General features: G+C 46.1%; 1 protein-coding gene across 1 annotated transcript in view; it reads right to left on the bottom strand.

Moving 5' to 3' along the window:
- Positions 1–26,513, bottom strand: part of szt2 (SZT2 subunit of KICSTOR complex) — a gene marked incomplete at its 5' end in the record, with an annotated part of 217,160 nt that overhangs the window by 108,233 nt on the left and 82,414 nt on the right. Inside the window, 13 exon segments of the mRNA XM_084308487.1 lie at positions 355–442; positions 1,282–1,399; positions 2,023–2,125; positions 2,420–2,560; positions 3,668–3,788; positions 7,141–7,282; positions 9,083–9,221; positions 12,090–12,164; positions 14,061–14,265; positions 16,634–16,846; positions 18,905–19,090; positions 21,549–21,618; positions 23,269–23,388. Coding sequence (XP_084164613.1) covers positions 355–442; positions 1,282–1,399; positions 2,023–2,125; positions 2,420–2,560; positions 3,668–3,788; positions 7,141–7,282; positions 9,083–9,221; positions 12,090–12,164; positions 14,061–14,265; positions 16,634–16,846; positions 18,905–19,090; positions 21,549–21,618; positions 23,269–23,388 — 1,721 coding nt within the window.

Here is a 26,513-nt window from a genome sequence, read left to right as displayed (position 1 = left end):
ACAAAGCAGTCGGGGCAATGGCAAGCCGAAAACTGTCGCAAGTGGGGTTACACTTTACAAACGCTTGCTGCAATATTATATATATATATATATATATATTAACAAATTGTTCTAAATAAATAATGATGACATTTTTTTTTACAAGGGAGGTACTGTAGGTACAGTAGATACCATTTTTAGAGACTAAAGTACCGAAAAAAGGCACCGTTGGGTACCAGTATTGATTCACAGGTACCGGTACTGGTATCGGTTAAAATGTGAACGGTACCCAACCCTATTTATATCTCATCACATCACATCATCTCATCATATCTCGTCACATCACATCACATCTCATCACAATATATCTCTTACCAGCGCTTCCCACCCCGTGCACCAGGAGCACAATGTGCTTGTCCACCTGTCCTACAGGTCTGGAACCCTCCAGAGAAGACCTGGAGCCCTGGAGAGAGAGAGAGACCGAGAGGGAGAGAGAGAGACACCATGGATGACAAAAACACAAAGGCTTTGAGATGTTTCAAGATCAGATATCCCAGCTTCTACCACTGGAGAGATTGACCTTGGAGGAACATGGCCGGGGGCGGATGTTCCGGGACCTTTGGTCTCCGCTGTTTTCTCGATTGAGCAGGGGGGCTGTTGATTGATATGGCTAGTGACGGTATGTGAATATGTCCGCATGCTGTCACTGGCCGTGTCTATTGGTGGTTTCGCTGTTTGGTTGGGGGAGGGGTGGGGGCTGGGGGGTCTTGGGGTGTCTGTCCCCGGTTGTGTTTTTCGGAGGTGGGTTTCCCTAGTGGAAGAAGTTGTACAACAGAAGTGTAAGAGGTGTACTGTTCATCTGTTGATGATGTTGTTGTTGTCATTGTTGTTATTATTGTTTATTTTAATTTTATTATTGTCTTGTCTTAATTTAGTTTTGTTGGCCGTGGGTGGGGGAAGGGACCAGAGGGTGAGATAATTGCTGTGTGCTGTGGGGCATGTATCTGCTGTACACCTGTTATTCAAATAAAAATAAGTAAAACAAATTAAAAAAAAAATAAACACAAAGGCTCACACACACATCACTGTAGTAACACATTCTGCACACAGTCTGACGTTATCTAACTTCATCTGCAGTAAATCATCCTTCATAAGTGACACCAAACTATCCAGTAAAGAAAAAAAAACGAATGTAGGCAAAATCACTTTTCTTCCCTTTCTTTCTTCAGGGCCAAGGCTGTTTATTTAGTGCAAGTTGTTTTCAGTGGAAGATGATGACTGCATGATGGAGGGTCAAGTTACCACGAGCTCTTCTGAGAACAGAGGCTCCTGACTCCTGGCCAAGCTGACAGAGCGAGACATGTAGAGGTTCCCCCCGTCCGGGTCCGAGTACTTCCCCGTCTGGGATGTTTCACAGAGCCTGGGGGAGGTTAGATATGAGACAACAGATACATTTACACTGGAGAAATTCAGAAAAGGCCAGATGAGATAAAACCCAGTCCTCATCAGGAGATGTATCCCCTGCTTGCAGAGCAGTACAGTTGGGGTGATGATGACTGGATCCAACAACGATTTGGTTCAGTTATTTATGAGAAAAGGATTCAATTAGGGCCGTCAAAGTGAACACGTTAATACGCGTCTGTCCCTCTCTCTGTAGCCGACAATGAAAATAACCGCTCACATGGTACTTTTTATTTTATAATTTTTTTACTACCAGTCGACCATCTGCACATTTCGGCCAATCAAAGTCGACTATACAAATCCTTAGTCGGGGACAGGCCTAGTCTCGTGACATTAATGTGTCAGTCTGTGGGCATGTAATTGTTGCTATTGTTAGCCGCGGAGCTATGTCGTTATTGCATTGTGCATTTTTTGTCGTAATGTAGGTAGCATGTGTGATGTCTGTCATCACATCGTAATATATGAGAGTGAGAGTGAGAGTGATAGATAGAGATAGAGATAGAGATAGAGATAGAGATAGATAGATAGATAGATAGATAGATAGATAGATAGATAGATAGATAGATAGATAGATAGACTGACCTGAGGTAGAAGACTGATTTGGTTGTGCGCTCCTGGTAGACAAACATGTTCTTCCTGTTGACCACACAGAACGCATTGAGTACTGAGCGCAAGGCCTGGATGGCTGCAGGAGAAGGAGAAGAAGAAGATTATTCTATTGGCAATTTATGGGATTAATAAAGGAACACCTGAACTTGAACTTACATATAGACATAGAGCACATATGCATTTGTTCAGAGAGAAGGTCCGTATTTATTAACCAGATAAGTTACCAGAGTCTCCTTTGCAAAGACAACTTGGCCTGGCCAAAAGGCACAACTAGCCAAATATCAAATGTTGTGACAAAATACTATTATAAAAACTATTATAATAAATAATACAACTTCATTATTTGAATGATCAGAGATCTGTCACTCACCCCTGTTGGGCCCCATCTTGAGGCGTGGGTGGATGTTGACAATGGTGTTCCACACCACTTCACAGGCAAAGTGCCCTGGAATGAACTGCATGGTGGCTGCCAAGTAGTCCCTGGGCTGGTAGGTGTCCTCAGTGTTATAGTCTGAGAGGGAGGGGGTGGGGGGCAGGGGTCAGAGTCAGTTAGACCCTCTTCCCTTGTGACCTTGCATACAGTACATTTCCTCTCTGCTGTATCCCTGTATGTTCATCCTCTGCCCTCTATCTGTTGTGCTGTTCATCCTCTGCCCTCTATCTGTTGTGCTGTTCATCCTCTGCCCTCTATCTGTTGTGCTGTTCATCTTCTGCCCTCTATCTGTTGTGCTGTTCATCCTCTGCCCTCTATCTGTTGTGCTGTTCATCCTCTGCCCTCTATCTGTTGTGCTGTTCATCCTCTGCCCTCTATCTGTTGTGCTGTTCATCCTCTGCCTTTTTCTACCTGTACGTGAGTGAAAAAAGAGCTTCATGTCTGATGATTGGAGCAGTGGGTACAGTTGGTACAGTGGCCACATTATGAGCCTGTTCTATGGTTCTCATGTTTGCTGAATGTGTTTTTGAAAACATTATTGACATTATTTGAACTTCAGAGTTTAAAATTATTTCCACTTCAGGCACAACAGCTTGTGAGATTCCAAGGGACACGGCTGTTGAGGTGGCCAGCCTCAGTCTGTAGAGAGACTTGTGTTAAAATGAAGCGTACAGCCTCAGTCTGTAGAGAGACTTGTGTTAAAATGAAGCGTACAGCCTCAGTCTGTAGAGAGACTTGTGTTAAAATGAAGCGTACAGCCTCAGTCTGTAGAGAGACTTGTGTTAAAATGAAGCGTACAGCCTCTGTCTGTAGAGAGACTTGTGTTAAAATGAAGCGTACAGCCTCAGTCTGTAGAGAGACTTGTGTTAAAATGAAGCGTACAGCCTCAGTCTGTAGAGAGACTTGTGTTAAAATGAAGCGTACAGCCTCAGTCTGTAGAGAGACTTGTGTTAAAATGAAGCATACAGCCTCTGTCTGTAGAGAGACTTGTGTTAAAATGAAGCATACAGCCTCTGTCTGTAGAGAGACTTGTGTTAAAATGAAGCATACAGCCTCTGTCTGTAGAGAGACTTGTGTTAAAATGAAGCGTACAGCCTCTGTCTGTAGAGAGACTTGTGTTAACATGAAGCGTACAGCCTCAGTCTGTACTGTAGAGAGACTTGTGTTAACATGAAGCGTACAGACCATCAGAGTTGGCAAGCCTCTGTCTGTAGAGAGACTCATTCTTCCAGATGTCCTCCTCACTCTCCGCCACCAGCAAGGAGTTACACACGTGGCTGTCGTGCAGGTCTTGCAGCAGGAGGCGCTGATGGGAGGGGGAGACAGAGAGAGACAGTGAGTAGCAGGAGGCGGTGATGGGAGGGGGACACAGAGAGAGACAGTGAGTAGCAGGAGGCGCTGATGGGAGGGGGAGACAGAGAGAGACAGTGAGTAGCAGGAGGCGCTGATGGGAGGGGGGACAGAGAGAGACAGTGAGTAGCAGGAGGCGCTGATGGGAGGGGGAGACAGAGAGAGACAGTGAGTAGCAGGAGGCGGTGATGGGAGGGGGGACAGAGAGAGACAGTGAGTAGCAGGAGGCGGTGATGGGAGGGGGACAGAGAGAGACAGTGAGTAGCAGGAGGCGCTGATGGGAGGGGGACAGAGAGAGACAGTGAGTAGCAGGAGGCGGTGATGGGAGGGAGACACAGAGAGAGACAGTGAGTAGCAGGAGGCGCTGATGGGAGGGGGAGACAGAGAGAGACAGTGAGTAGCAGGAGGCGCTGATGGGAGGGGGAGACAGAGAGAGACAGTGAGTAGCAGGAGGCGGTGATGGGAGGGAGACACAGAGATAGACAGTGAGTAGCAGGAGGCGCTGATGGGAGGGGGAGACAGAGAGAGACAGTGAGTAGCAGGAGGCGGTGATGGGAGGGGGAGACAGAGAGAGACAGTGAGTAGCAGGAGGCGCTGATGGGAGGGAGACACAGAGATAGACAGTGAGTAGCAGGAGGCGGTGATGGGAGGGGGACAGAGAGAGACAGTGAGTAGCAGGAGGCGGTGATGGGAGGGGGACACAGAGAGAGACAGTGAGTAGCAGGAGGCGCTGATGGGAGGGGGAGACAGAGAGAGACAGTGAGTAGCAGGAGCCAGGAGGCGCTGATGGGAGGGGGAGACAGAGAGAGACAGTGAGTAGCAGGAGGCGGTGATGGGAGGGGGGACAGAGAGAGACAGTGAGTAGCAGGAGGCGGTGATGGGAGGGAGACACAGAGAGAGACAGTGAGTAGCAGGAGGCGCTGATGGGAGGGGGACAAAGAGAGACAGTGAGTAGCAGGAGGCGGTGATGGGAGGGGGGACAGAGAGAGACAGTGAGTAGCAGGAGGCGGTGATGGGAGGGGGACAGAGAGAGACAGTGAGTAGCAGGAGGCGCTGATGGGAGGGGGACAGAGAGAGACAGTGAGTAGCAGGAGGCGCTGATGGGAGGGGGAGACAGAGAGAGACAGTGAGTAGCAGGAGGCGCTGATGGGAGGGAGACACAGAGATAGACAGTGAGTAGCAGGAGGCGGTGATGGGAGGGGGAGACAGAGAGAGACAGTGAGTAGCAGGAGGCGCTGATGGGAGGGGGACACAGAGAGAGACAGTGAGTAGCAGGAGGCGCTGATGGGAGGGAGACACAGAGATAGACAGTGAGTAGCAGGAGGCGGTGATGGGAGGGGGACAGAGAGAGACAGTGAGTAGCAGGAGGCGGTGATGGGAGGGGGACACAGAGAGAGACAGTGAGTGCTCTTTTTTGGTGGCGGTGCAGGCACTGACACAGGTGTATTGGCAATTTGGTCGGGCACAAGGTGAACTATTTCTGCATACAATTTTGTGCCAAGTTCATGGCTCTAAGAGAACCTGCTTGTGCCGAGATGGGTGGTGTGGCGGAGCGAGGAGGACGCTGGTGATCTGAGCTGTCTTTGTGACAGTAGTCTAGGCAAGGAGGACGCTGGTGATCTGAGCTGTCTTTGTGACAGTAGTCTAGGCAAGGAGGACACTGGTGATCTGAGCCGTCTTTGTGACAGTAGTCTAGGCAAGGAGGACGCTGGTGATCTGAGCTGTCTTTGTGACAGTAGTCTAGGCAAGGAGGACGCTGGTGATCTGAGCTGTCTTTGTGACAGTAGTCTAGGCAAGGAGGACGCTGGTGATCTGAGCTGTCTTTGTGACAGTAGTCTAGGCAAGTAGGACGCTGGTGATCTGAGCCGTCTTTGTGACAGTAGTCTAGGCAAGGAGGACGCTGGTGATCTGAGCCGTCTTTGTGACAGTAGTCTAGGCAAGGAGGACGCTGGTGATCTGAGCTGTCTTTGTGACAGTAGTGCTCATTTTATACTTATTTTATGTCTGAACTTCATGCATTGTTATTTATCTGCCAATTTTGTGCTCATTTTATGTATTTTTTTACTGCTGTGAAGCACTTTGCGCTGCAATTCTTGTATGAAAGGTGCTATACAATAATACAAATAAAGTGTATTATGTTATTATTATTAATAATAATACACAACACCCGACTCTGGTGCAGTGTGTTACTACGTTATAGACCATGTATTTGTATACTATCTAGCGCTAAAAGCCTCCGTATGCCAGCGTCCACTTCAATGATAGAGCTTGCATATTTGCAAACGCATAAACTATGTATTAAATTATGGCTATGTGTCTAATCTGGCCGTCGCTTATCAATGACTTGTTTGCAGTCAACATTGTCGAAACGGATTGTTTTTTTTTAATCGGTTAATTTCCGTTTTATACCATTTTGAAAAACGCTTCAGAAAAAGTTTCAGGAAAATATAAAGATTCTGTGATAATCGCCCTTTACTGGAATATTCTGGAATACACAAAAAACGTTGTAATTTTTAGGCCTATTTAGGAATTGTTTTCAAATAAACGCTAGATTAACGATAGTATATGTGTACTTATGCACGCTATAGAAGCGAGCTGAAAAATCGATTATCTCATTTCCTGATCAGCACACACACACACACACACACACACACACACACACACACACACACACACACACACACACACACACACACACACACACACACACACACACACACACACACACACACACACACACACACACACACACACAGGGCACACGTTGATATCTCTGTGAAAAAAGTTCTGATTATCCTAAGACTGGTAAAATAGATTCCTTACCTCAGATCAGATGTTCTCCAAAAAGATTATTCCAATTCCTGATCGCCATTCCAAATATCGATCGTGTTTATTGATCCAACGTTGGGTACTGGAAATATGTATTCCACACTGTTTTGGGGCTCGGCAATGAATCCGATCCTCTCGGGTTCGTTCGCAAAACCCTGACGAAGTTCGAATCCCAAAAACAGCGTTCGGGGATAGCCTTAATACTATCATCACTATTACTACTGGTTGTAGTAATCCTGCCATCCCACTACCATTATTACTATGACTTGCTATTATTACCTCTCCTGCCTGTGCCTCCCCCCCCCTCACCAATGCTGCTATGACACCTGGAATTTAGGGGATTAATAAAGGAACACTTGACTCTTACTGTTTGGCCTTTTTTATCTCTAGCTAGCTGATTATAATAAGTTAGCAATAAGTACCAATTTCTATATTACATGTTGAATGGACTGAGAGTGAGCCCGACCCCCGACAGCTACCTGATTCACTATTCGACAGATCTCGCCGATCTTCCTCACAACCGTCTGATGCAGCCGGAGGTACTCAGGGAGCTCCTCCTCTTCCTCCTCCTTCTCCTCCTCCTCCTCCTCGCCAACAGTCTCTTTTCCCTCGTTGAAGCTCCTGGAATGAATGTGGACTTTAGACGATGGACGTTCTCAACATAAGAGAAATAGTAGATAGATATTGACTATTTGACAAAGATATTAAGTGTCAAGAAAGTAAAGCATGTTATTCAATAGAACTATTGAGGCAGCCGGCAGAGCAGCAGGAGGGGTGATAGAGAGCAGATGTGTGTGTTTCCCGCTGTGTGTGTGTGTGTGTCTGTGCCCATATTAGGAGTTCCGGTGACAAAACCGGCTTGTACAGCAATCAGGCTGATGCCCCTATATGGAGTTCCGCCACAATTGGCCAGAGTGACGACACCCGTGTGTGGCTGCGGCTCTTTACCGCGCTGATTGGAGAGGGAGAAAAAGGCCGAACAGACAGAGAAGATTGGAGAACCTTGATTGGCAAATCCATGGTGGACGAGAGTAGAGAGAACATTAACACGCTGTGTATGATTTGTTTTGGAAGGAGGAGCCTGGTGTGTGCTACTACCTTTGCCTGTCTGAGAACCCTCCACCACGCCCGTCCCTGGACTGTCTGAGAATCGGTCTCTGTGTACCAAACCCTGCTGTTGGACCTTGACCACTGGGTTGTGTGGGTTGTAGACAGATTGCTGCGTGCATTAACTCATTGACCGCCGGGAATTAGTCAGGCCCCGTTCTAGCACTGCCACGCTTTAAAAGATAGAGTGAGTCACCTTGTTTGTAGAGCTATAACTATATTCTATATTATAGCTATGGATACAATACTATGGTCCATTTGACATCACCCATCTATCGTTCAATATGTGAAAAAGAATTCATTTCTTCATCCATTCGTTCCCGTGTTATACCGTGGTGAATATAAGTATGGTTATAGCGTGGTCTGGGGTAATTCCCGAAGGGCTGAGCCTTATACGTCAATTCTACTATAAAGGTTGCCGTTTCTTGCCTGGACACGCTACTATTGCCAAATCAAATCTATATAATAGGTATTATGTTCCATCATGAATGCATGAAAGGGGGGGGGGGGTCGTTTCTGATTATTTGATTGCCAGTAACGGCATTCGTATTCAACACTAAAAACGCTTATCAGCCCGATCGGTATAAAAGCATTGCACGATCAAGCTAAAATTGACGTCAGATAGTCCTTACCTGTGATCGGGAGTATTCCAAAAATAATATTGTTTGATCGCCATCTGGTACATCCGATGTCCATTTGGTCCACGGCATAACCCACCACAACATATGGATCGGGGATATTTGACGAGCTTCAATTGAACCGGGAGAACCGCTCGACTGGCCCGACCAAGAAAACTGTGCCCGGTGACATTTGACCGTTACACAGGCCAAGATATAAGGTTTCAAAGGGTGCTCGATACCGCCGTCTAGCTGGATGCGGCCGGTATTGCACTTTGGCGATCTCAGACTCATTCCCTATGGTAACACCAAGGTCCCTGGATGAATAATGAATACAAATATTGAATAAAAGAATAAACGACCAAAACCTGAGATATCTCGGGTCTGGCAGCCAACGCATGTCGAGTTAACCCAACTTATCTCGGGTTTGGCAATTAAAGAGTTAATATAGTATAACTTAAAAAGAAAGTAACATCCGATAGATAATGAGATAGTTTGTGTTTTTATGACATTGAAAGATATACATATATCCTTCACATTTGACTGTCGGTTGAGTTAAGTTGAACCTTTATTAATCCCTTTCGGGAAATAAATTCTCTGCATTTGACCCATCCCAACTAAAGTATTTACTGGGGTTTGAACCCGGGACCTTCTTGCTACACTGTGCCGTCACCTCTAGTGTGGTTCCTCGTCTCACCTGGAATGTGAGTAGACCTCCACTCTGTCCTGCTGGATCTTGACGATGAGCCAGAAGTCAGGCATGCGTGGCGACTGGGACTCCTGCTCCTCCACGGTGGGGCTCTCGCACTCTGACTCACTGCTGCCGCCATCGTAACCTTCAAGACAACATGACACTTTTATCCAAAGGGCCTTTACCATGAGCACATATAATTTCTGTATGGGTGGCTTATATCCCTAACATTGGCAGTGTTCTAGTGCCATGCTCTATCCATTAAACTACACAGGGAATCAAACCATTAACCCTGGCAGTGTTAGTGTCATGCTCTATCCATTAAGCTACACAGGTAATGGAACCCCTAAACATAGCAGTGTTAGCGCCCGCGTCCACCTGCCGCATATTTCTGGGCGCAAGCGTCTTTTGTCAATTGTTCCCAATGAGGACAGAGCGTATGCGGCCGCATGCTGCCGCCTATAGGAAATGCGCTGCAGTCGGCTTCTTTTTTCAGCGCCTTTCAGTTTTTTTGTGCGGCCGCACCCAGCGTTTAAAGTAGAAACTTTCTGAACTTTTCAGAGTGATGAGCTGAGCGCATTTTCAGACAACCAATCACAGCCAATCATATCTACCACTCTGTTTGTAACCTGACACCGGAGTTGCCTGCCTGTCTACCCACAAGCACAAGCACAAATACACTAATAACTACACGAATACACTAATAAAAAGCTAATAAAAAGCAAAGGGTGAACTGTGGTGTCAGGCAATAACTATATATATAATTAATATACAATAAAGTGTATTAAAATATGCTATATGTGCAAAACCGCGGCAGTAAAATACGATAAAAAGATGGCTGTCGCTAGATTTCTTTCTCTCTGTCATCTCGCTACAAGATGCGCTTCATCCCAGCACTACCGGTGCACTGCCAGCGTTTTTCAGCTGGAAATGTGAGCTAGGTGGACGCATGCCCTTAGTGTCTTGCTCCTACACAGGGAATGGAACTCCTTTTTTTTTATCCACTTTTTCTCCCATTTTCTATATTTTCTCCCATCCCAATTTCGTATCATCCAATTCAACCCTCCCCTGTCACGAACGCTGTTTCTTGCCTCCCACAAGCCGGCTGCAATGTGGACTAAGTCATACATAGCACAAGTCCCCTCCGGTACTTGAGGTAACAGCAGTCGCATCTTTTCACCTGCGCAGCTCGATCTCTCAGTGGCGAGGAGTAACGCGTGGGAGGCTCACGCTGCCCCCGACACTTTCCTGATTCTACTGCGCAGGCGCACCAACCGACCTGTAGGAGTCGCTGTCCACAACGCCCAATCCCCACCCATCAGTTTCCCACCCCCTAATACGGCCAATGTGTATTAGTACGGACGACCAGCTAAACTGAAAGCAAATGTGGAGAGCGGGGCTCGAACAGGCAAGCCCAGCGTCTCCAGATTCCGTGGCGAGCGCCTTGCCCACTACGCCACGTAGCCACCCAGGGAATGGAACTCCTAAACATAGCAGTGTTAGGCTGCGACCCATTCCTCCCCTTGGCCCTACCACTTGGCCATACCCCTTGCCCTACCCTTTGGCCCTAACCCTTGGCCCTACCCCTCGTTTTGAAGTGCCCTCGATGGGGAGTCACAAAATGGGACAGCACTAGCACTCCGTTGCAGACAGCATAATGACGCAACTCACCCACACGCCGACTGTTTACATTACTTACAGGCAGCTTACATCAGAAGGACCATGAAGCTTGCTCTGCATACCATGTAAATTATAACGAATGTCTTCAGTGTTTATGCTTGTATATAAAAAGGTTTTTGGTATCCAAACTCTTGACATTTGTGTTGTAGCACAAGTGTTAATCAAATGCTAGTCAGGTTCTTTATATTCATACAGTATGTCAGTCAAATAGAAAATGAATGGGTGAGACTATAATAAAGCATATACAGTAGTACTGCAGTGTATTACATGGTACTGGTAGTACATATTAAATTGTACTACAGGATACAACAGGGTACTTCATGTTACTAAAGGATGCTACATGTTACTAAAGGATAATACATGTTACAACAGAGTACTACATTTTACTAAAGGACACTACATGTTACAAACATTTTGTATTATGTATATTATTTATGCTTAGCATACACAAAAACCTAACACAGCATTTACCAAAGACAAAAAAACATTGTTATGCCAGCCATATTGGATTTCATCTGCCGTCTTGGATATGAAGTGTTATTAATCTTTCCATGTATTATTAATATTAGTCTTGAAATTGTGAAAATAATAATGTATAGGTTCATGTAATAAAAAGATAATAGTTTAAAAGATAAACTTGAATTTCATTACGTTTGTGTTCCATCTCTGCATAGCCGTGAGAGATGGAGAGAGAAACCATATGGATGTACTGGTTAAATTAGCGATTTTTTATTGGTTTGTTATGACAAACCAATTACATAATCCAACATATGTGTAAACAACTAACATATTCCAGTTGACTGTATATTTTATTAATGATTTGTTACGAAGAAATAAATACTTCTGGTATTAATAATAATAATAATTACTGGTACCGTTCCGCCATTTTCTTTTTCTTTAGATTTGCGAAATGTTTGCAGTGCATTCTGGGAAATACCAACTCTCCCTTGAAATCGAGCCTGCATCTTGGCAGACTCCGTTTGTAGGGCCATATGGAGGGCTGAAACATCACTACCCCTTGATCCAAAGTGAAATGGGACACCCCTACACTTCGCGGGAACACGCAAAACAGAGCCGTAGGGCCATGGGGAGGAATGGGATGCAGCTTTAGTGTCTTGTTGAGCTACACAGACCAATAAAGGGGGGGGAAATCAAATACATTCCAATTCCATTATCATCATCATTATCACTGTAACCAGTTCTTCAAGTTTCAAGTTTCTTTAATAGTTGTCATACAGAAGTACAGAATACTTTCATACAAAATGCTTCTTACTGTTACGCTCCAGAGATGATGATGATAATGATGATGATCAGGATCTAACCTCCTGCTTACCGAGCATATCAGAGTCCAGGCTGCCTTGGCTGGAGACGACACTCTGGACTCGACTGGGCCTCAGTTTCCCGCTGCCTGAGGACAAAAGGGTACGTTCAGGATGTTGGACCCCTAGCCGTATCTCCTACTTACCAATGACTTTGTCGATGTGGTAGAGTCCTTTCTCCGGATTTTGCCAAGACTCCCTTTCTCAAAATCAAGGGCCAAAACACCAGATAACACCAGATAACACACACACACACACACACACACACACACACACACACACACACACACACACACACACACACACACACACACACACACACACACACACACACACACACACACACACACACACACACACACACACACACACACACACACACACACACACACACACACACACACACACACACACACACACACACACACACACACACACACAAAAAGCACGCTGTCGTGGAGTTGATTATCCATACACACAAAAACAAAAATCATTTGTTTGGAACCTATCAGAACTCCCACTACAGTGTGGCTTGGCTGTGACAAGAGGCCTAAGCAGAAATGCAACCATCAGAAAATAACTGAGGATTTCTACCATTCAGATACACATCTGAAAGAAAGAGAAATGCCGTCTGGCTTTATCTGCGTCAGTGCCTCTCTCTCATTGGTCTCGACAGGAGCATTGTTGGCGTTTACCAAATAAACTGTAGCTATAGAGCATTTGTCTCAGTCTATTTCCTATTCATGAAGATATGCCCCACATTTGCGCCATTGCGCCAGGTCAATCTCTCGCTCACGTCTCCTAGAGTGAAGCTGCATCTGTCTCAGTGAAGCCGTCTGTCTCAGTGAAGCTGCGTCTGTCTCAGTGAAGCTGTCTGTCTCAGTGAAGCTGTGTCTGTCTCAGTGAAGCCGTCTGTCTCAGTGAAGCTGTCTGTCTCAGTGAAGCAATCTGTCTCAGTGAAGCTGTCTGTCTCAGTGAAGCCGTCTGTCTCAGTGAAGCCATCTGTCTCAGTGAAGCCGTCTGTCTCAGTGAAGCCGTCTGTCTCAGTGAAGCCGTCTGTCTCAGTGAAGCTGTCTGTCTCAGTGAAGCTGTCTGTCTCAGTGAAGCTGCGTCTGTCTCAGTGAAGCTGCATCTGTCTCAGTGAAGCCGTCTGTCTCAGTGAAGCCATCTGTCTCAGTGAAGCCGTCTGTCTCAGTGAAGCCGTCTGTCTCAGTGAAGCTGCGTCTGTCTCAGTGAAGCTGCGTCTGTCTCAGTGAAGCTGCATCTGTCTCAGTGAAGCCGTCTGTCTCAGTGAAGCTGTCTGTCTCAGTGAAGCCGTCTGTCTCAGTGAAGCCGTCTGTCTCAGTGAAGCCGTCTGTCTCAGTGAAGCCGTCTGTCTCAATGAAGCCGTCTGTCTCAGTGAAGCCGTCTGTCTCAGTGAAGCTGCGTCTGTCTCAGTGAAGCCATCTGTCTCAGTGACGCTGCATCTGTCTCAGTGAAGCCGTCTGTCTCAGTGAAGCCATCTGTCTCAGTGAAGCCGTCTGTCTCAGTGAAGCCGTCTGTCTCAGTGAAGCTGCGTCTGTCTCAGTGAAGCTGCGTCTGTCTCAGTGAAGCTGCATCTGTCTCAGTGAAGCCGTCTGTCTCAGTGAAGCTGTCTGTCTCAGTGAAGCCGTCTGTCTCAGTGAAGCCGTCTGTCTCAGTGAAGCCGTCTGTCTCAGTGAAGCCGTCTGTCTCAATGAAGCCGTCTGTCTCAGTGAAGCCGTCTGTCTCAGTGAAGCTGCGTCTGTCTCAGTGAAGCCATCTGTCTCAGTGACGCTGCGTCTGTCTCAGTGAAGCCGTCTGTCTCAGTGAAGCTTTTTTTTTTTTTTTTTGTATGCATTTGTGTGACCTGTAAACTTCGCTTTGCATTTAGTTTCAACAGATGTTGTGTTATCTTTCACTGCCAGTGGTATAAATGTGAGTATGCTGTGGTCCCACTCCGCAGACCCCTGACAGCTGTCACTCACTGTGGATGGTGGCCTGCACCGACTCGGCCAGGCTGACCGCCGAAGGAGTCTTGGGGGGGGATGTGAGCTCCATGCTGCCACCGCCTGGCTGGGAGAGGGGGGCGGCGGGGTTGCTGGAGCTCTCTGCCTCAGGCCTGGCGGCTGGGACCGGCTCCACGGGATCTAGAGCAGGCTCAGAGTCAGGCCTCTTCTCTTCAGCCTGCACCTGTTCAAACAATTAACATTCACTTAAAGAGGCGATACTATGCTTTTTATAGATTTTTTTAGTATATACTTATATAGCTGGAGGTGCATGTAGAAAGCCTGATGTCCAGCCTTTTCTACACATCTATAGTTTACTCATCTACTGTCTATTGATGTTTATTATTGTTCACTTTTGCAATAAAAAAAAGATGATATACTCTGGTCTGACTCCTGTTTCTCCATTTTTCAAGACGGCGGCTCGTAAAACTTTTCTTTTCTTCTTCCACCTACACTGTTTCCTGAGATATGTTTCTGATGAAATTTTTGGCAAGAAATAGGATATGCAATTGTTGGATCTGATCTGTGACGCCTAGTTTTACAGTTTGATCAGAATTTCGTGAACCAGGAAGTGCAATGATCATTTTCATTTAAAGAAACAGAAAACCAAAACTGACCGACTGAGCCTGACACAGCCTGTACAGCTGTAACTAGTTGGTTTTTGAGAAGCAGGCTGGGAGGAGACACAGACGTGATGAAGCTAGTTCCCATGGGAGGAGAGACACAGACGTGATGAAGCTAGTTCCCATGGGAGGAGAGACACAGCCGTGCTGAAGCTAGTTCCCATGGGAGGAGAGACACAGCCGTGCTGAAGCTAGTTCCCATGGGAGGAGAGACACAGCCGTGCTGAAGCTAGTTCCCATGGGAGGAGAGACACAGCCGTGCTGAAGCTAGTTCCCATGGGAGGAGAGACACAGCCGTGCTGAAGCTAGTTCCCATGGGAGGAGAGACACAGCCGTGATGAAGCTAGTTCCCATGGGAGGAGAGACACAGCCGTGCTGAAGCTAGTTCCCATGGGAGGAGAGACACAGCCGTGCTGAAGCTAGTTCCCATGGGAGGAGAGACACAGCCGTGATAAAGCTAGTTCCCATGGGAGGAGAGATACAGCCGTGCTGAAGCTATTTCCCATGGGAGGAGAGACACAGCCGTGCTGAAGCTAGTTCCCATGGGAGGAGAGACACAGCCGTGATGAAGCTAGTTCCCATGGGAGGAGAGACACAGCCGTGCTGAAGCTAGTTCCCATGGGAGGAGAGACACAGCCGTGCTGAAGCTAGTTCCCATGGGAGGAGAGACACAGCCGTGCTGAAGCTATTTCCCATGGGAGGAGAGACACAGCCGTGATGAAGCTAGTTCCCATGGGAGGAGAGACACAGCCGTGCTGAAGCTAGTTCCCATGGGAGGAGAGACACAGCCGTGCTGAAGCTAGTTCCCATGGGAGGAGAGACACAGCCGTGCTGAAGCTAGTTCCCATGGGAGGAGAGACACAGCCGTGCTGAAGCTAGTTCCCATGGGAGGAGAGACACAGCCGTGCTGAAGCTAGTTCCCATGGCCAAGGGCCTAGTTGTTGTGCTATATTTTGTTTGTAGGAAAAGATTGAATAGTTTCATATTTTTATTCTTATTTTCAAATGGCATTTCTTTATATGTAAAATATTACGTTATTGTATCAGTTGTGCTGCAGCCTGTTTTTCCACTGGTGAACAAAATAATTAATAAAATAAAACACCAGGTGATGACAACCTGCCTCAGACTCCATCTTTCCACAACTCGGCCACATCCTAACAGCCATGGAAATAACATTATTTGGAATTGTTAATTTGGGGTGGCGTTCCCCTTTAACTCATTCAGCGCCAAACGCGTAATATTACGTGTTTCCTCGCCAACGCTTGAGCGCCAAACATGTAATAATACGTTTTTAGATCCTTTGATCTTTTCCCTCTGATCCCCGTTCTAAATCATCATCCGGATCATTCTAGCCGCCCCTGGCCCGTTGGAATCGGTCGATCGAATATCACCAGGTGGCAGTATCGCCTACCTTTGAACTGGAATGGTTTGGTGTTGATACACGTTTTCCCCTTTTTTTTTGGAATACCTTCTGGCTAAGGTAAGGTATATTCTATGTCTATTTTACCAAACATGAAACATGTTTTTCTAACGATCACAGTTTTGTGTTTTACCGGACGTAAAACATGCTCGACAAACACGATAACAGTTTTGAGTTAACTTACGTTTTATCTCGCGTTCTATGGAAAAAGACTGGATTATCTTGGAAATGCGCGATGTTTAGCGTGTAATAAACTACAAACTACAGTGTGTAGAAACAATTTTTTTTTCCCATGTTGGTCTACAAGTAGTGTGTCAAACGAGCCACACCATTGTCTCCACAGCTATAATACAGAACACACACAGCTCTGGAAACATTGTGAAACACCGCGAAAATGACAATTTTAAGCTGGCCTGAAGCGGCAGAGTTGGGGACAGTTTATGGCGCTGAATGAGTTAAGGTGTTATTGATTAATGGATGATGAGTGAGAACCACAGGAGATTAAAAACCTGGCTGTCTGGCACCGTCTTCTCGAACACCGCTTCACCGTCCAATGCGCTGTCCTCCGCCTGCTCGCCAGCGCTGCAGTGGTTGGCGTGCTGGGTGTGGTGGCGGCCGGCCGCCTGGACTCTGTGCGGGTGCAGTCGACTCAGGGACACGTAGTGGAAGTTGTCCTTCTCCCCGTTCAACAGGTACCCCGAGAGACACATCCTCCGGAACTCCTGTTTGAACACGCCAACATTTTTGGGAAATTAGCTTACCGTCCTCTCCAGAGAGAGACAAGAAGATGGATGCCAGTTTTCTCTTTGTGTGTTCAGTAGAAAGCTACCTGGCTGCACGTTAGCCTAGCTTAGCACAATGAATGAAAGCGGACACGGCCGGTTAGCCTAGGTATTGTCAAGTCAAGTCATCTTTATTTCTATAGCACATTTACAAATGACTAAAGCCAAACCAAAGTGCTTCACAGGTACATGATAAAAACATGTTGGCGTGTTCCTTTAAGAGACAGGCTTCACTAGCACTGCATTGCCAGAGGCAACAGCTTGCTGGACCAATGTGGTCTGTGTCGTTAATTATCATATCTCATCAGTCTAGTCTCGAGTTCACAAGATCGTGTCTTCTCGCACACACACACACAGAGCATTTACACAGGTTGTGTGTAAATGCTCCGTGTACCTCTCTCTCTCTCTCTCTCTCTCTCTCTCTCTCTCTCTCTCTCTCTCTCTCTCTCTCTCTCTCTCTCTCTCTCTCTCTCTCTCTCTCTCTCTCTCTCTCTCTCTCTCTCTCTCTCTCTCTCTCTCCACTCCCTCTCTCTCTCTCTCTCTCTCTCTCCTCCCTCCCTCTCTCTCTCCCTCTCTCCCTCCCTCCCTCCCTCCCTCCCTCCCTCCCTCTCCTCTCTCCCTCCCTCCCTCCCTCCCTCCCTCCCTCCCTCCCTCCCTCCCTCCCTCAGTCGGGAGCACTAGCTTATCACTGTCAAAATATATTTGCGCATGCTTCCACGCGCACGCCTGTATTCCGATCCGTGCAATAATAATCACAGAGGTATATATTGTAATTTGAAACAAGTTACCAATGCATTGTCCCGTGGGATTATGCCCCCCCCCGCGGCAAAATTAATTAGTCTCCCCCTCAATCTCTCTCTATCTCCCTCTGTGCCAGTCGCAGACTGTGTGGGTGACTGTCACTCAAAGCGCTTATGGGCAGAGCCCATCCAATAACAGCCTGAAATCCAAAGGGAGAAAAATTATGCTTTTGAGTACTTGATTAGAAATATAAAACAATGCATTTTTTTTAAAACAGATGTGTTCCATAGACTCACAGGAATTGTGTAAAGTTGCCCAAATAGTGCAAGGAATAGCAATGCATGTCCCCTTTAACCACCATAGTGAGTTATATCATACGATATTCTCCATCATCGTTTAAGTCTGCTGGGTGCATTACAGATTTAGTTTTGACTGTCATAAAGATGGATTAAACTGCGACTGTGTGCGAGAATTGTGCACCGCGGGGCATATGTGAGTGTCGATACATTTAACGTCATGTCTGGATAGCAGTCCGATACCAGCACGAGAGATCTGAGAAGGCAGAAGCAACTCATTCTCCCCAAAGTATTTACACAAAACAACCTCTGCATTTAGAGACTGACCAGGCAAAATCATAAACAAAGCCTTAATGTTGTTATTTACAGGAACTACGCAGCCCAATGCAGTTGCGGGTAGTTTGTCATTTCAATGCACAACGTTGCACCGCAACATTATATTTCCTTTCATAGTCTCTTCAACAACAACATTTCACATAATTTTTTGGGCTTTCTGTATTTTTCACCCATCCCAATTTAGTCGTTATGCCATTATTCCTGGTCATTGCGCTCATTGCCCCACTGTCGGCCTGGGGAGGGTGTAGAACTACCACATGCCTCCTCCGATACATGTGGAGTCAGGCAGCTGCTTCTTTTTGGGGGAACGTAACGCGTGCATAGGTTCGTGCTATTTCCCCCAGATCCCCTCCCTGCTGAACAGGCGCCCCGACCGACCAGTAGGAGTCGCAGTTTACAACGACCAGGACACATACCCCACCGGCTTCCCACCCGCTAACACTGCCAATTGTGTTAGTAGGGACGACTGACCAAGCCGGAGGTACCGCTGACAGCTGGATTAGTTCCCAGAGTCTCTGCAGTGGTAGGCGAGTGCAGTCCACCGCGCTACCCAGCCACGCCCAAAACCGTGAGACTTGTGATCCATTACACTGCTAATTATTTCCCGTCGGCTATGGATATGAACCTCTTTGAACTTCTCCAGGGACTGCTCTGGGCCGAAGACGAACTGCAGGGGCACGACCTCGTGGTGGCAGTGGGGCCGGCCGCTGGAGCGCATCACGTGGCCGGACACCTTCTGCAGCGTGGAGGAGGTGATGACCCAGGAGTGACGCAGCGCCGACACAATCTCATCCTCCAGCAGCCAGCGGATCTGCAACGAGGGGAGAGAGGGAGGTTGTTAATCGTTCCCAAATTCTATTAAATGCCCCATAGTGTAGTCCTATTCAACAAGTCAGGTCTTTGATGTCCCCTAAACATAAGATAAGATTTCCCCTTGAGGAAATTCAGGTGTCAAAGCAGCATGGGGGGGATACGGGGGGTGGGAATACAGAGCTTCACAGTCCTATACAGTCCAGTATCTATATACACTATAGATACAATATAAATACAAATACAATATAAAAGTACAAAATACAAAAAACTACAATGAGTGCACGTGGATAGGAGTTCTCACGTCCCGAGTTCTGACAGCGATAGTTCTGGCAGCAGGGCTGCCGGTATAAAGGACCAGCCTAGGCGATTTTGTGGTGTGTGGAGGGATGTGTCTTTGGCTGAGCGTGCTCTTCATTCTGGCTAGCTCCTCATAGAGTGGGTGGGAGGGGTTCTCCAGGATGGCTTCGGTTCTGTAATTTTGAGCTAACGTAACGTTAGTTTCCAAAGGAGTGGAGAGAGAGAGAGAGAGAGAGAGACCACGGTTCAAACTACCTGTGTTGTATTAAAGTAATTGATTGATGTTTAACTTGTCCCTGTGTTCAGTCATTTCGACTAGCAAACGTTGCCTGTATTTAACGTTACCTCAGGATACCACTGTCTATTGTATTTAGTTGGTTATCTATTTAGCTAATGTTGATAGCATTTTGAATAGCATCAATGCTAGCTGGCTGGCTACAGCTCAACACCAGCCATGGGAATACTATTTACTAAATTATGGAGGCTTTTTAATCGTCAAGGTAAGAGGATTTGTCATGATGAACTGAAGGCGTATGCTATGGAACAATATGTGCTTGGCTACTACTTGGGTTTTCAGAAAAAGGCCAGCTATGTGACGCTAATCTCTAGCTAGTATCGTGTATTGCATCACAGTAGCCTCCCGGTGTTTAATAAACACTTCTAGCCAGGACATATCTGGACATATAAGACAAGCCCGATCAAGCTCAATAGCTTCTGTAACACGAACGCAACTACTCTGATGCCATTGTTGTTGTGATGTGAGAGTTTGCACACGCGGGGTAAGGGAGAGGTGGGCTATCGCGTCATCGGTTCAGGAAAATACTCGTATCTCTTGTAAAGACGGTGACGCAAGGGGGGGCGTCTTCAGAATTGCGCACTCTGGGAGCCGGTTTCAGAAAATAGCGTCTTCAGGCTGCCAGAACGCAGTTCCGTGTGGATTGAAAGGTGCATACGATCAAATACTTTGCCTGATACGACCGAAATCGGTTTCGTCTGGACATGGCCTCAGCCTCTTATGTTTTGTGTTGTTGTAATTTATTGTGTGTTGACTGGTGAGTGTACTGTTGCTATTTACATGTGTAACTGTTGTATGGGCTGCTGTCTGAACAGGTCGCACTTGTAAAGGAGACCGAGGTCTCAATGTAATTTTACCTGTTTAAATAAAGGCTAAATTAAAATACAATTTAAATGGGGGAGGGGGGATGGGAGGTACAGGTAGTAGAAGACATGGTACAGGTCATAGAATTATAGTACAGTGGAGAAGTAAAAATAAAAATAGAATAATAAAAAAAACGCATGTTTCAGAAGAACATGTTTCAGTCCTGTTCTCCACAAGCTGGTTCTGTGCCTGTATCTTTAGATGAAAATCAGCTGCCCTTGCTCCCCCACTGGAACGGCGCACGCTCAAACTAAATTCAGAGCAAACTATCAAACTAGGGCGTTGCAGATCAAATATGACTCAAGATTCAGAAATTTCATACACAACTTGCCGTTTAAAATGTTGTGAAACATATGCAAAACATATTTTAGGTAGAAAAGAGATATTTCTACCAGCTTGTAGGATGTAATCTTTACTGTCAGCTTGTAGGATGTAATCTTTACTGTCAGCTTGTAGGATGTAATTTTTACTGTCAACTTGTAGGATGTAATCTTTACCATCAGCTTGTAGGGTGTAATCTTTACCGTCAGCTTGTAGGATGTAATCTTTACTGTCAGCTTGTAGGATGTAATCTTTACTGTCAGCTTGTAGGGTGTAATCTTTACTGTCAACTTGTAGGATGTAGTCTTTACCGTCAGCTTGTAGGATGTAATCTTTACTGTCAACTTGTAGGATGTAATCTTTACCGTCAGCTTGTAGGATGTAATCTTTACTGTCAGCTTGTAGGATGTAGTCTTTACCGTCAGCTTGTAGGGTGTAATCTTTACTGTCAGCTTGTAGGATGTAATCTTTACTGTCAGCTTGTAGGATGTAATCTTTACCGTCAGCTTGTAGGGTGTAATCTTTACCGTCAGCTTGTAGGGTGTAATATTTACTGTCAGTTTGTAGGGTATAATCTTTACTGTCAGCTTGTGGGGTGTAATCTTTACTGACAGCTTGTAAAGATTACCGGTGGGGGGGGGGGGGGGTAAGGCAGGGCGGGGCGGACAACAGCACTCACCTCATCCATGGTGGCTAACACGGCTAATCTGTGGGGCACGGGGAGCTTAGACAGGGGGTCTCCGGAGACCCTGTCAAAAGATAAAGCAGTCAAAAGAGAGCAAAGAGACAGACATCTTCATCCTGTTCAACTGACATACTGTATGTGACCCGGCGCGGTCTAGGTCGGGTTGTTAAGGAGCTCACAATTCTTCAGAAAATCCCAAAATGTTGCGCAATTCAGAAATACCGGTAGGTCAAAATGGAGATATTGGCAATTTTGAGTGCTTTGAAATGTTCTCCATCAGTCTCCTTATTTGCAAAACGTAATATGACTTGTAATTTGTAAATTATTGTTAGATAGTGCGGCTGTATTATTTCCAACGCTAAAGAACTACAGTTCTGTCTGAGGGGAGTGGCTAAGTACTTTCGGTCTCAGGTGTCGGAGACGCGCAGAAATGACCAAATCCATTCAGAGACAAAAAAATATGCAGAGAAACATTCATATCTTTGGAACCGTTTGTGTTGTATCTAAATCGGGAGATTATCTTCTCTCAGTCAACATTTTAAGTGTATCTCGCCGTCGTATAAAGGCTTAACTGTTAGATTATTGAAGTTATCTAACAAACAGACAGGCTCAGACAGGCTTGTGCTGCTGCTCGTGCATAACATAGTGTAATAGAGGGGCTCATAATGCCTCTCTATTACATACACAAGCACACACTGTATATCATATCAAAACATAATCTAGGGATGTATAGGAATAAAAAAGTCACATCTAGAACTTGCCCACCCAGATGGTACCAAATCCTAATCTATAGTATAGTATAGAGGATTGATGGAGGTGTGTGTGTGTGTGTGTGTGTGTGTGTGTGTGTGTGTGTGTGTGTGTGTGTGTGTGTGTGTGTGTGTGTGGTCCAAAGATATTGGGCCAAATGTATTTATTCCATCTCCCCCTCTAATAATCACCTCTTTTGTCATTGTCAGCTCTTTGTTGTATGTTTTTACAGTGCGAGTTAAATAAATCGGGGGGTTTTGTGATACAAAAGCCTCTGTCCCTCTCCTTCCTTTAATGGAAACCCTGTGTGGGGATTTAACTGAAAGTTAAACTGTAAGACTGTAAACCGTCTCTCACAGCATCACATCATAATAACAAAGCCATGTCTGCTCCCTGCAGCTCACCTGGAGACAGTGGAGAAGGTGTTAGGTGGGGGAGAGGTTAGGTGGGGGAGGGGTTAGGTGTGTTGCAATGGTTAACTCATTCTGCGCCATCACTTAATGCGCGAGAACGCCACCGCTTTAATCAATGGGGGGACTGCGAGATTTGTGAGTGCTTAAAATATATCTTAAATTATAGCTATGGGTCTAATACACCCGTCGATTATCAGTGAGTTGCTTCCAGTCAACATGTACAAAACGGATTGTTTTTTCATCAGTACATTTCCATTTTATACCGTTTTGAATATGAGTATAGTGTTGGTGATTCTTAGTAATTCCAGGAAAAGACGCGATAATAGCCCTTTAGTGGAATACACTAAACACATTGTAGTTTTTTGCCTGCTTATCGAATCTTCCTGAAATCAACGCTAGATCGTCACTATTATCCTTCCTCGTGCAAGAATGAAAAGAGCCCTGGACCGCGTTGAAGATTGCTCAACAAGACCTAAAGTCTGTGCCTGGTCACATATTTGATCAGAGAGGCATTCTGAAGGCCAGCTCAGACATTACTGCCGTACACTCACCCGTCAACGCCGACGCCCCTCAGGCCATCCAGAGCGCCCATCATGAGCTCCTCGTCAGACCGGTATGAGGACGGCTGCCCTGGAGAGCGGTTCAGAGACATGCTGCTCTCCGACGTGTACCTGCAGAAACGTTCGCTTTACGGTCAGGGATGCAGCCGTTGCTAATTAGACACCAAAGATATGGAACATCTTACCTGTGGACATGAGGCATGACTAAATATTGTCAAAAGTAAGCTTAAAAACATATCTCTTCACCGTAGCCTTTTAATACATTTTGCAACTTAGACTCTACATCCACACTGTGATTATTGTACTGTAAATGAGAGCTATTTTATTGCACTGCTTTTAGTCTATTTTATGCTAATTGTATATATAATTTTATGCAAGTATGAAAGATTATATACAAATAAAGTGTATTATTATTATTAATAATATCGTAAAGCAGCCTAGTCTGATGTATTCCTCTTAATGTAAAGCAGCCTAGTCTGATGTATTCCTCTTAATGTAAAGCAGCCAAGTCTGGTGTATTTCTCTTATACACCAGCGTGTATCCCCATCCCTGCTGTCAATGGGCCATGCTTTAAAAGATAGGCATTTTCACAGTGCGCCACGATGTTTGCAGAGCTATATCTATATTCTATATTATAGCTATGGAGACAATACTATGGCTCATTTGACAGTCACTATCTCTCGTCCAACATGTAAAAAAGAGTGCATTTTTTCATGTATATGTTCGCGTATTATCCCGTGCTGAATATTGTATAGTTTCAGAGTGATCCGGGCTAATTCCTGGAAGCTGAGTTATGGAGCGCTATGTGCATTTTGCGAAAGTCGTTTGTGTTGCTCGCCTGGACACGATACTATTTCCAAATCAAAGGGGGGGGGGGGGGGGGGGGGGTGGGGCATATTTTGTGATGTCTGATAGTCAGCTACGGCATACATTTTGGAGTATGTTACTGATCGTTGCGATCGACAGTGAATCATCAGGATCAAAGTAGGATTGATGTCATATAGTCCTTACCTTTGCTAGGAGGTATTCCAAAATGAATATTCCAAATGTCTGATCGCGATTTCAAATGTAACACAGTGTGAAATAAGGTTTCAAAGGGTAGGTGTTGTGAAGGATCAGATTAAACCGAATATGTATATTTATTTATATATATATATTTAATTGTATTTGTATATCGTTTGATATCCCCTGTATATTCCTTGTACAATATGCATTGAATATCCCCGTTTCTACTAAACAGCCCATAATAGTTTCATTCTACCATTGGACGAGAACCTGGCGCCAGGTTGCCATACCCCTAGGTCCAAGTTCAATCGTGCCGCCTAACATGTCGAGGCAACCCCCGGTTCCGCGCAGTAATATGTCGGGCGAAATACGAATGGTACTATTTGTTCATAGCGCATATATATATGGCGCCAGTAAAGTAGAACTTTCTTTTTAGTCCAGTTCTTTACCCTCCAACAGAGTGACAGACGCAAAAGCCTCCCCACGACGCACGTGCGGTGTAGTAAGGCCTACTTGGCCCAGAATAGGCATTGAGATATCGTGTAGATTAATAGTTGAATGGTCATAGTTTGGCACCATACCGTCGAGTTGGACGTATTCTATTAAGCTAATAGTAGTCTATTTATGTATGGTGCATCGTTCGGTTAGAGTTCTACAGTTATCAGTACCCCCATCGTTCCTGACGTTATCTGGACGCTTAACCAGGCTGGTCAGACCCCTAGTGGTGATTGCATCCGAGGAGCTCCGGGCCAAGAGCGACTGGACCTGTATATTGGATTACTCTACCCAGACGACGGCGAGCCTTCCACGGCTTGGATTATGCTTTGTGTGCTTTGATTATTCCATGGATAAAGGCCAACACTGCTGAGTGTTGGAATTACCCCCCGGAGAGGACTCCAGGTGAGACGGCGCTCTACACGTGAGGTCGCCTCACGTCTCTCCGTTGTGGACCGGCAGATACCGTTCCACAGAGGGTCCAGCTGTATTCGTCTGCGGTCCGAGGTTCTGTGGGCACCGTGTCCAAGACTTTGGATTCTCCCAAGACACCGTCGGCCAGATGGGATACCGCCAGCGGCTTCTCTAACCCCCCCCTCCTACTGTCTTACAACCAGCGGGACCCCCCCCCCCCCCCCCTTAGTGTATCCAGCTATAATCATTCAAGTACCATCGCTATCGTTTCCTAAATATTCCAGGTTGTATACTTACTCCCTGCGCAACCAGAGATTGGACATTCAATGTTGATTTACCTACGAATACTCATTTGCCATAAAAGTGCATATTCCATATTTCAAATCATAAATGTAATTAAGTGATCGTTGTATACACCCTTTGCTGTATTAAACCTTCGATTTGGTACATTTGTGTTGGTTCGTTTCATCAGGTGGGAAAGTGTTCATCATACTTATATCTTGTACTGGGTGGCCAGAAGTTAAAGTACATGAGGTAGTGGTATTAAATATCATATCTAACAATACAGTCAGGGAATTGTACCCCTCAGTTACAATTGGTCCTTCGAGCCGGAGGGTAACTAGTGTAATATTAATATAGTGTTATTAATATCGAAATGGCCTATGATGAACACTCCACGAAACGATCCTCCTAACCTAGAACGCCCGCGGCGCAGACGACAGACACCTCAGTACTTAGAGGCTTACACTGTCAGTCAACTACCTAGCCTTCGACAAACGGTAAACGCGGTAAAAGTAGAAAGTAAAATTATGTCTGACCTTAACGACCAGGTTTCCCCGACCACAGAGGCCCTAGTAGGTCCTAATGTAACTGACCAAGCCCACGGTGGGGACCAGGAGGGAATTGACATGCCTTTACCCCCCGCCACTACTCAAGAAGTAGTCCCCGACAAGCCCCGGGAGGAAGACAACCCTACAGAGAGAGAACTCTGCACGGAAGAAGAGGAGGAGAGCGCCGAGGAACTAGAGCTCCAGGACTCCCCAACGAGTACCCCCAGGAGCGGCTCACGCAGGAGCGGCTCACCTCCACAACCGCCTTCCCCCAGCGAAGCGGAGAGGATACTACAACAGGCGTTCCTCATCAGCCTGACAGCCTCTACCGAACGCGATCGGCTCCAAGCGCAGACGCTTAGCGAGCGCGAACGTCTCCAAGCACAGGCGACCAGCGAGCGCGAACACCTCCAAGCACAGCAACGGAGCGAAGAACAGCGCACACGTCTGGAGATGAGACGCTTCCAGATGGAAGAGAATATGGCAAGAGA

This window comes from Notolepis coatsorum (genome assembly GCF_963971535.1).
Source record: "Notolepis coatsorum genome assembly, chromosome: 2".
Lineage (NCBI taxonomy): Eukaryota > Metazoa > Chordata > Actinopteri > Aulopiformes > Paralepididae > Notolepis > Notolepis coatsorum.
The sequence above is the reverse complement of the archived record's forward strand: the minus strand, read 5'-3'. Positions and strand labels throughout refer to the sequence as shown.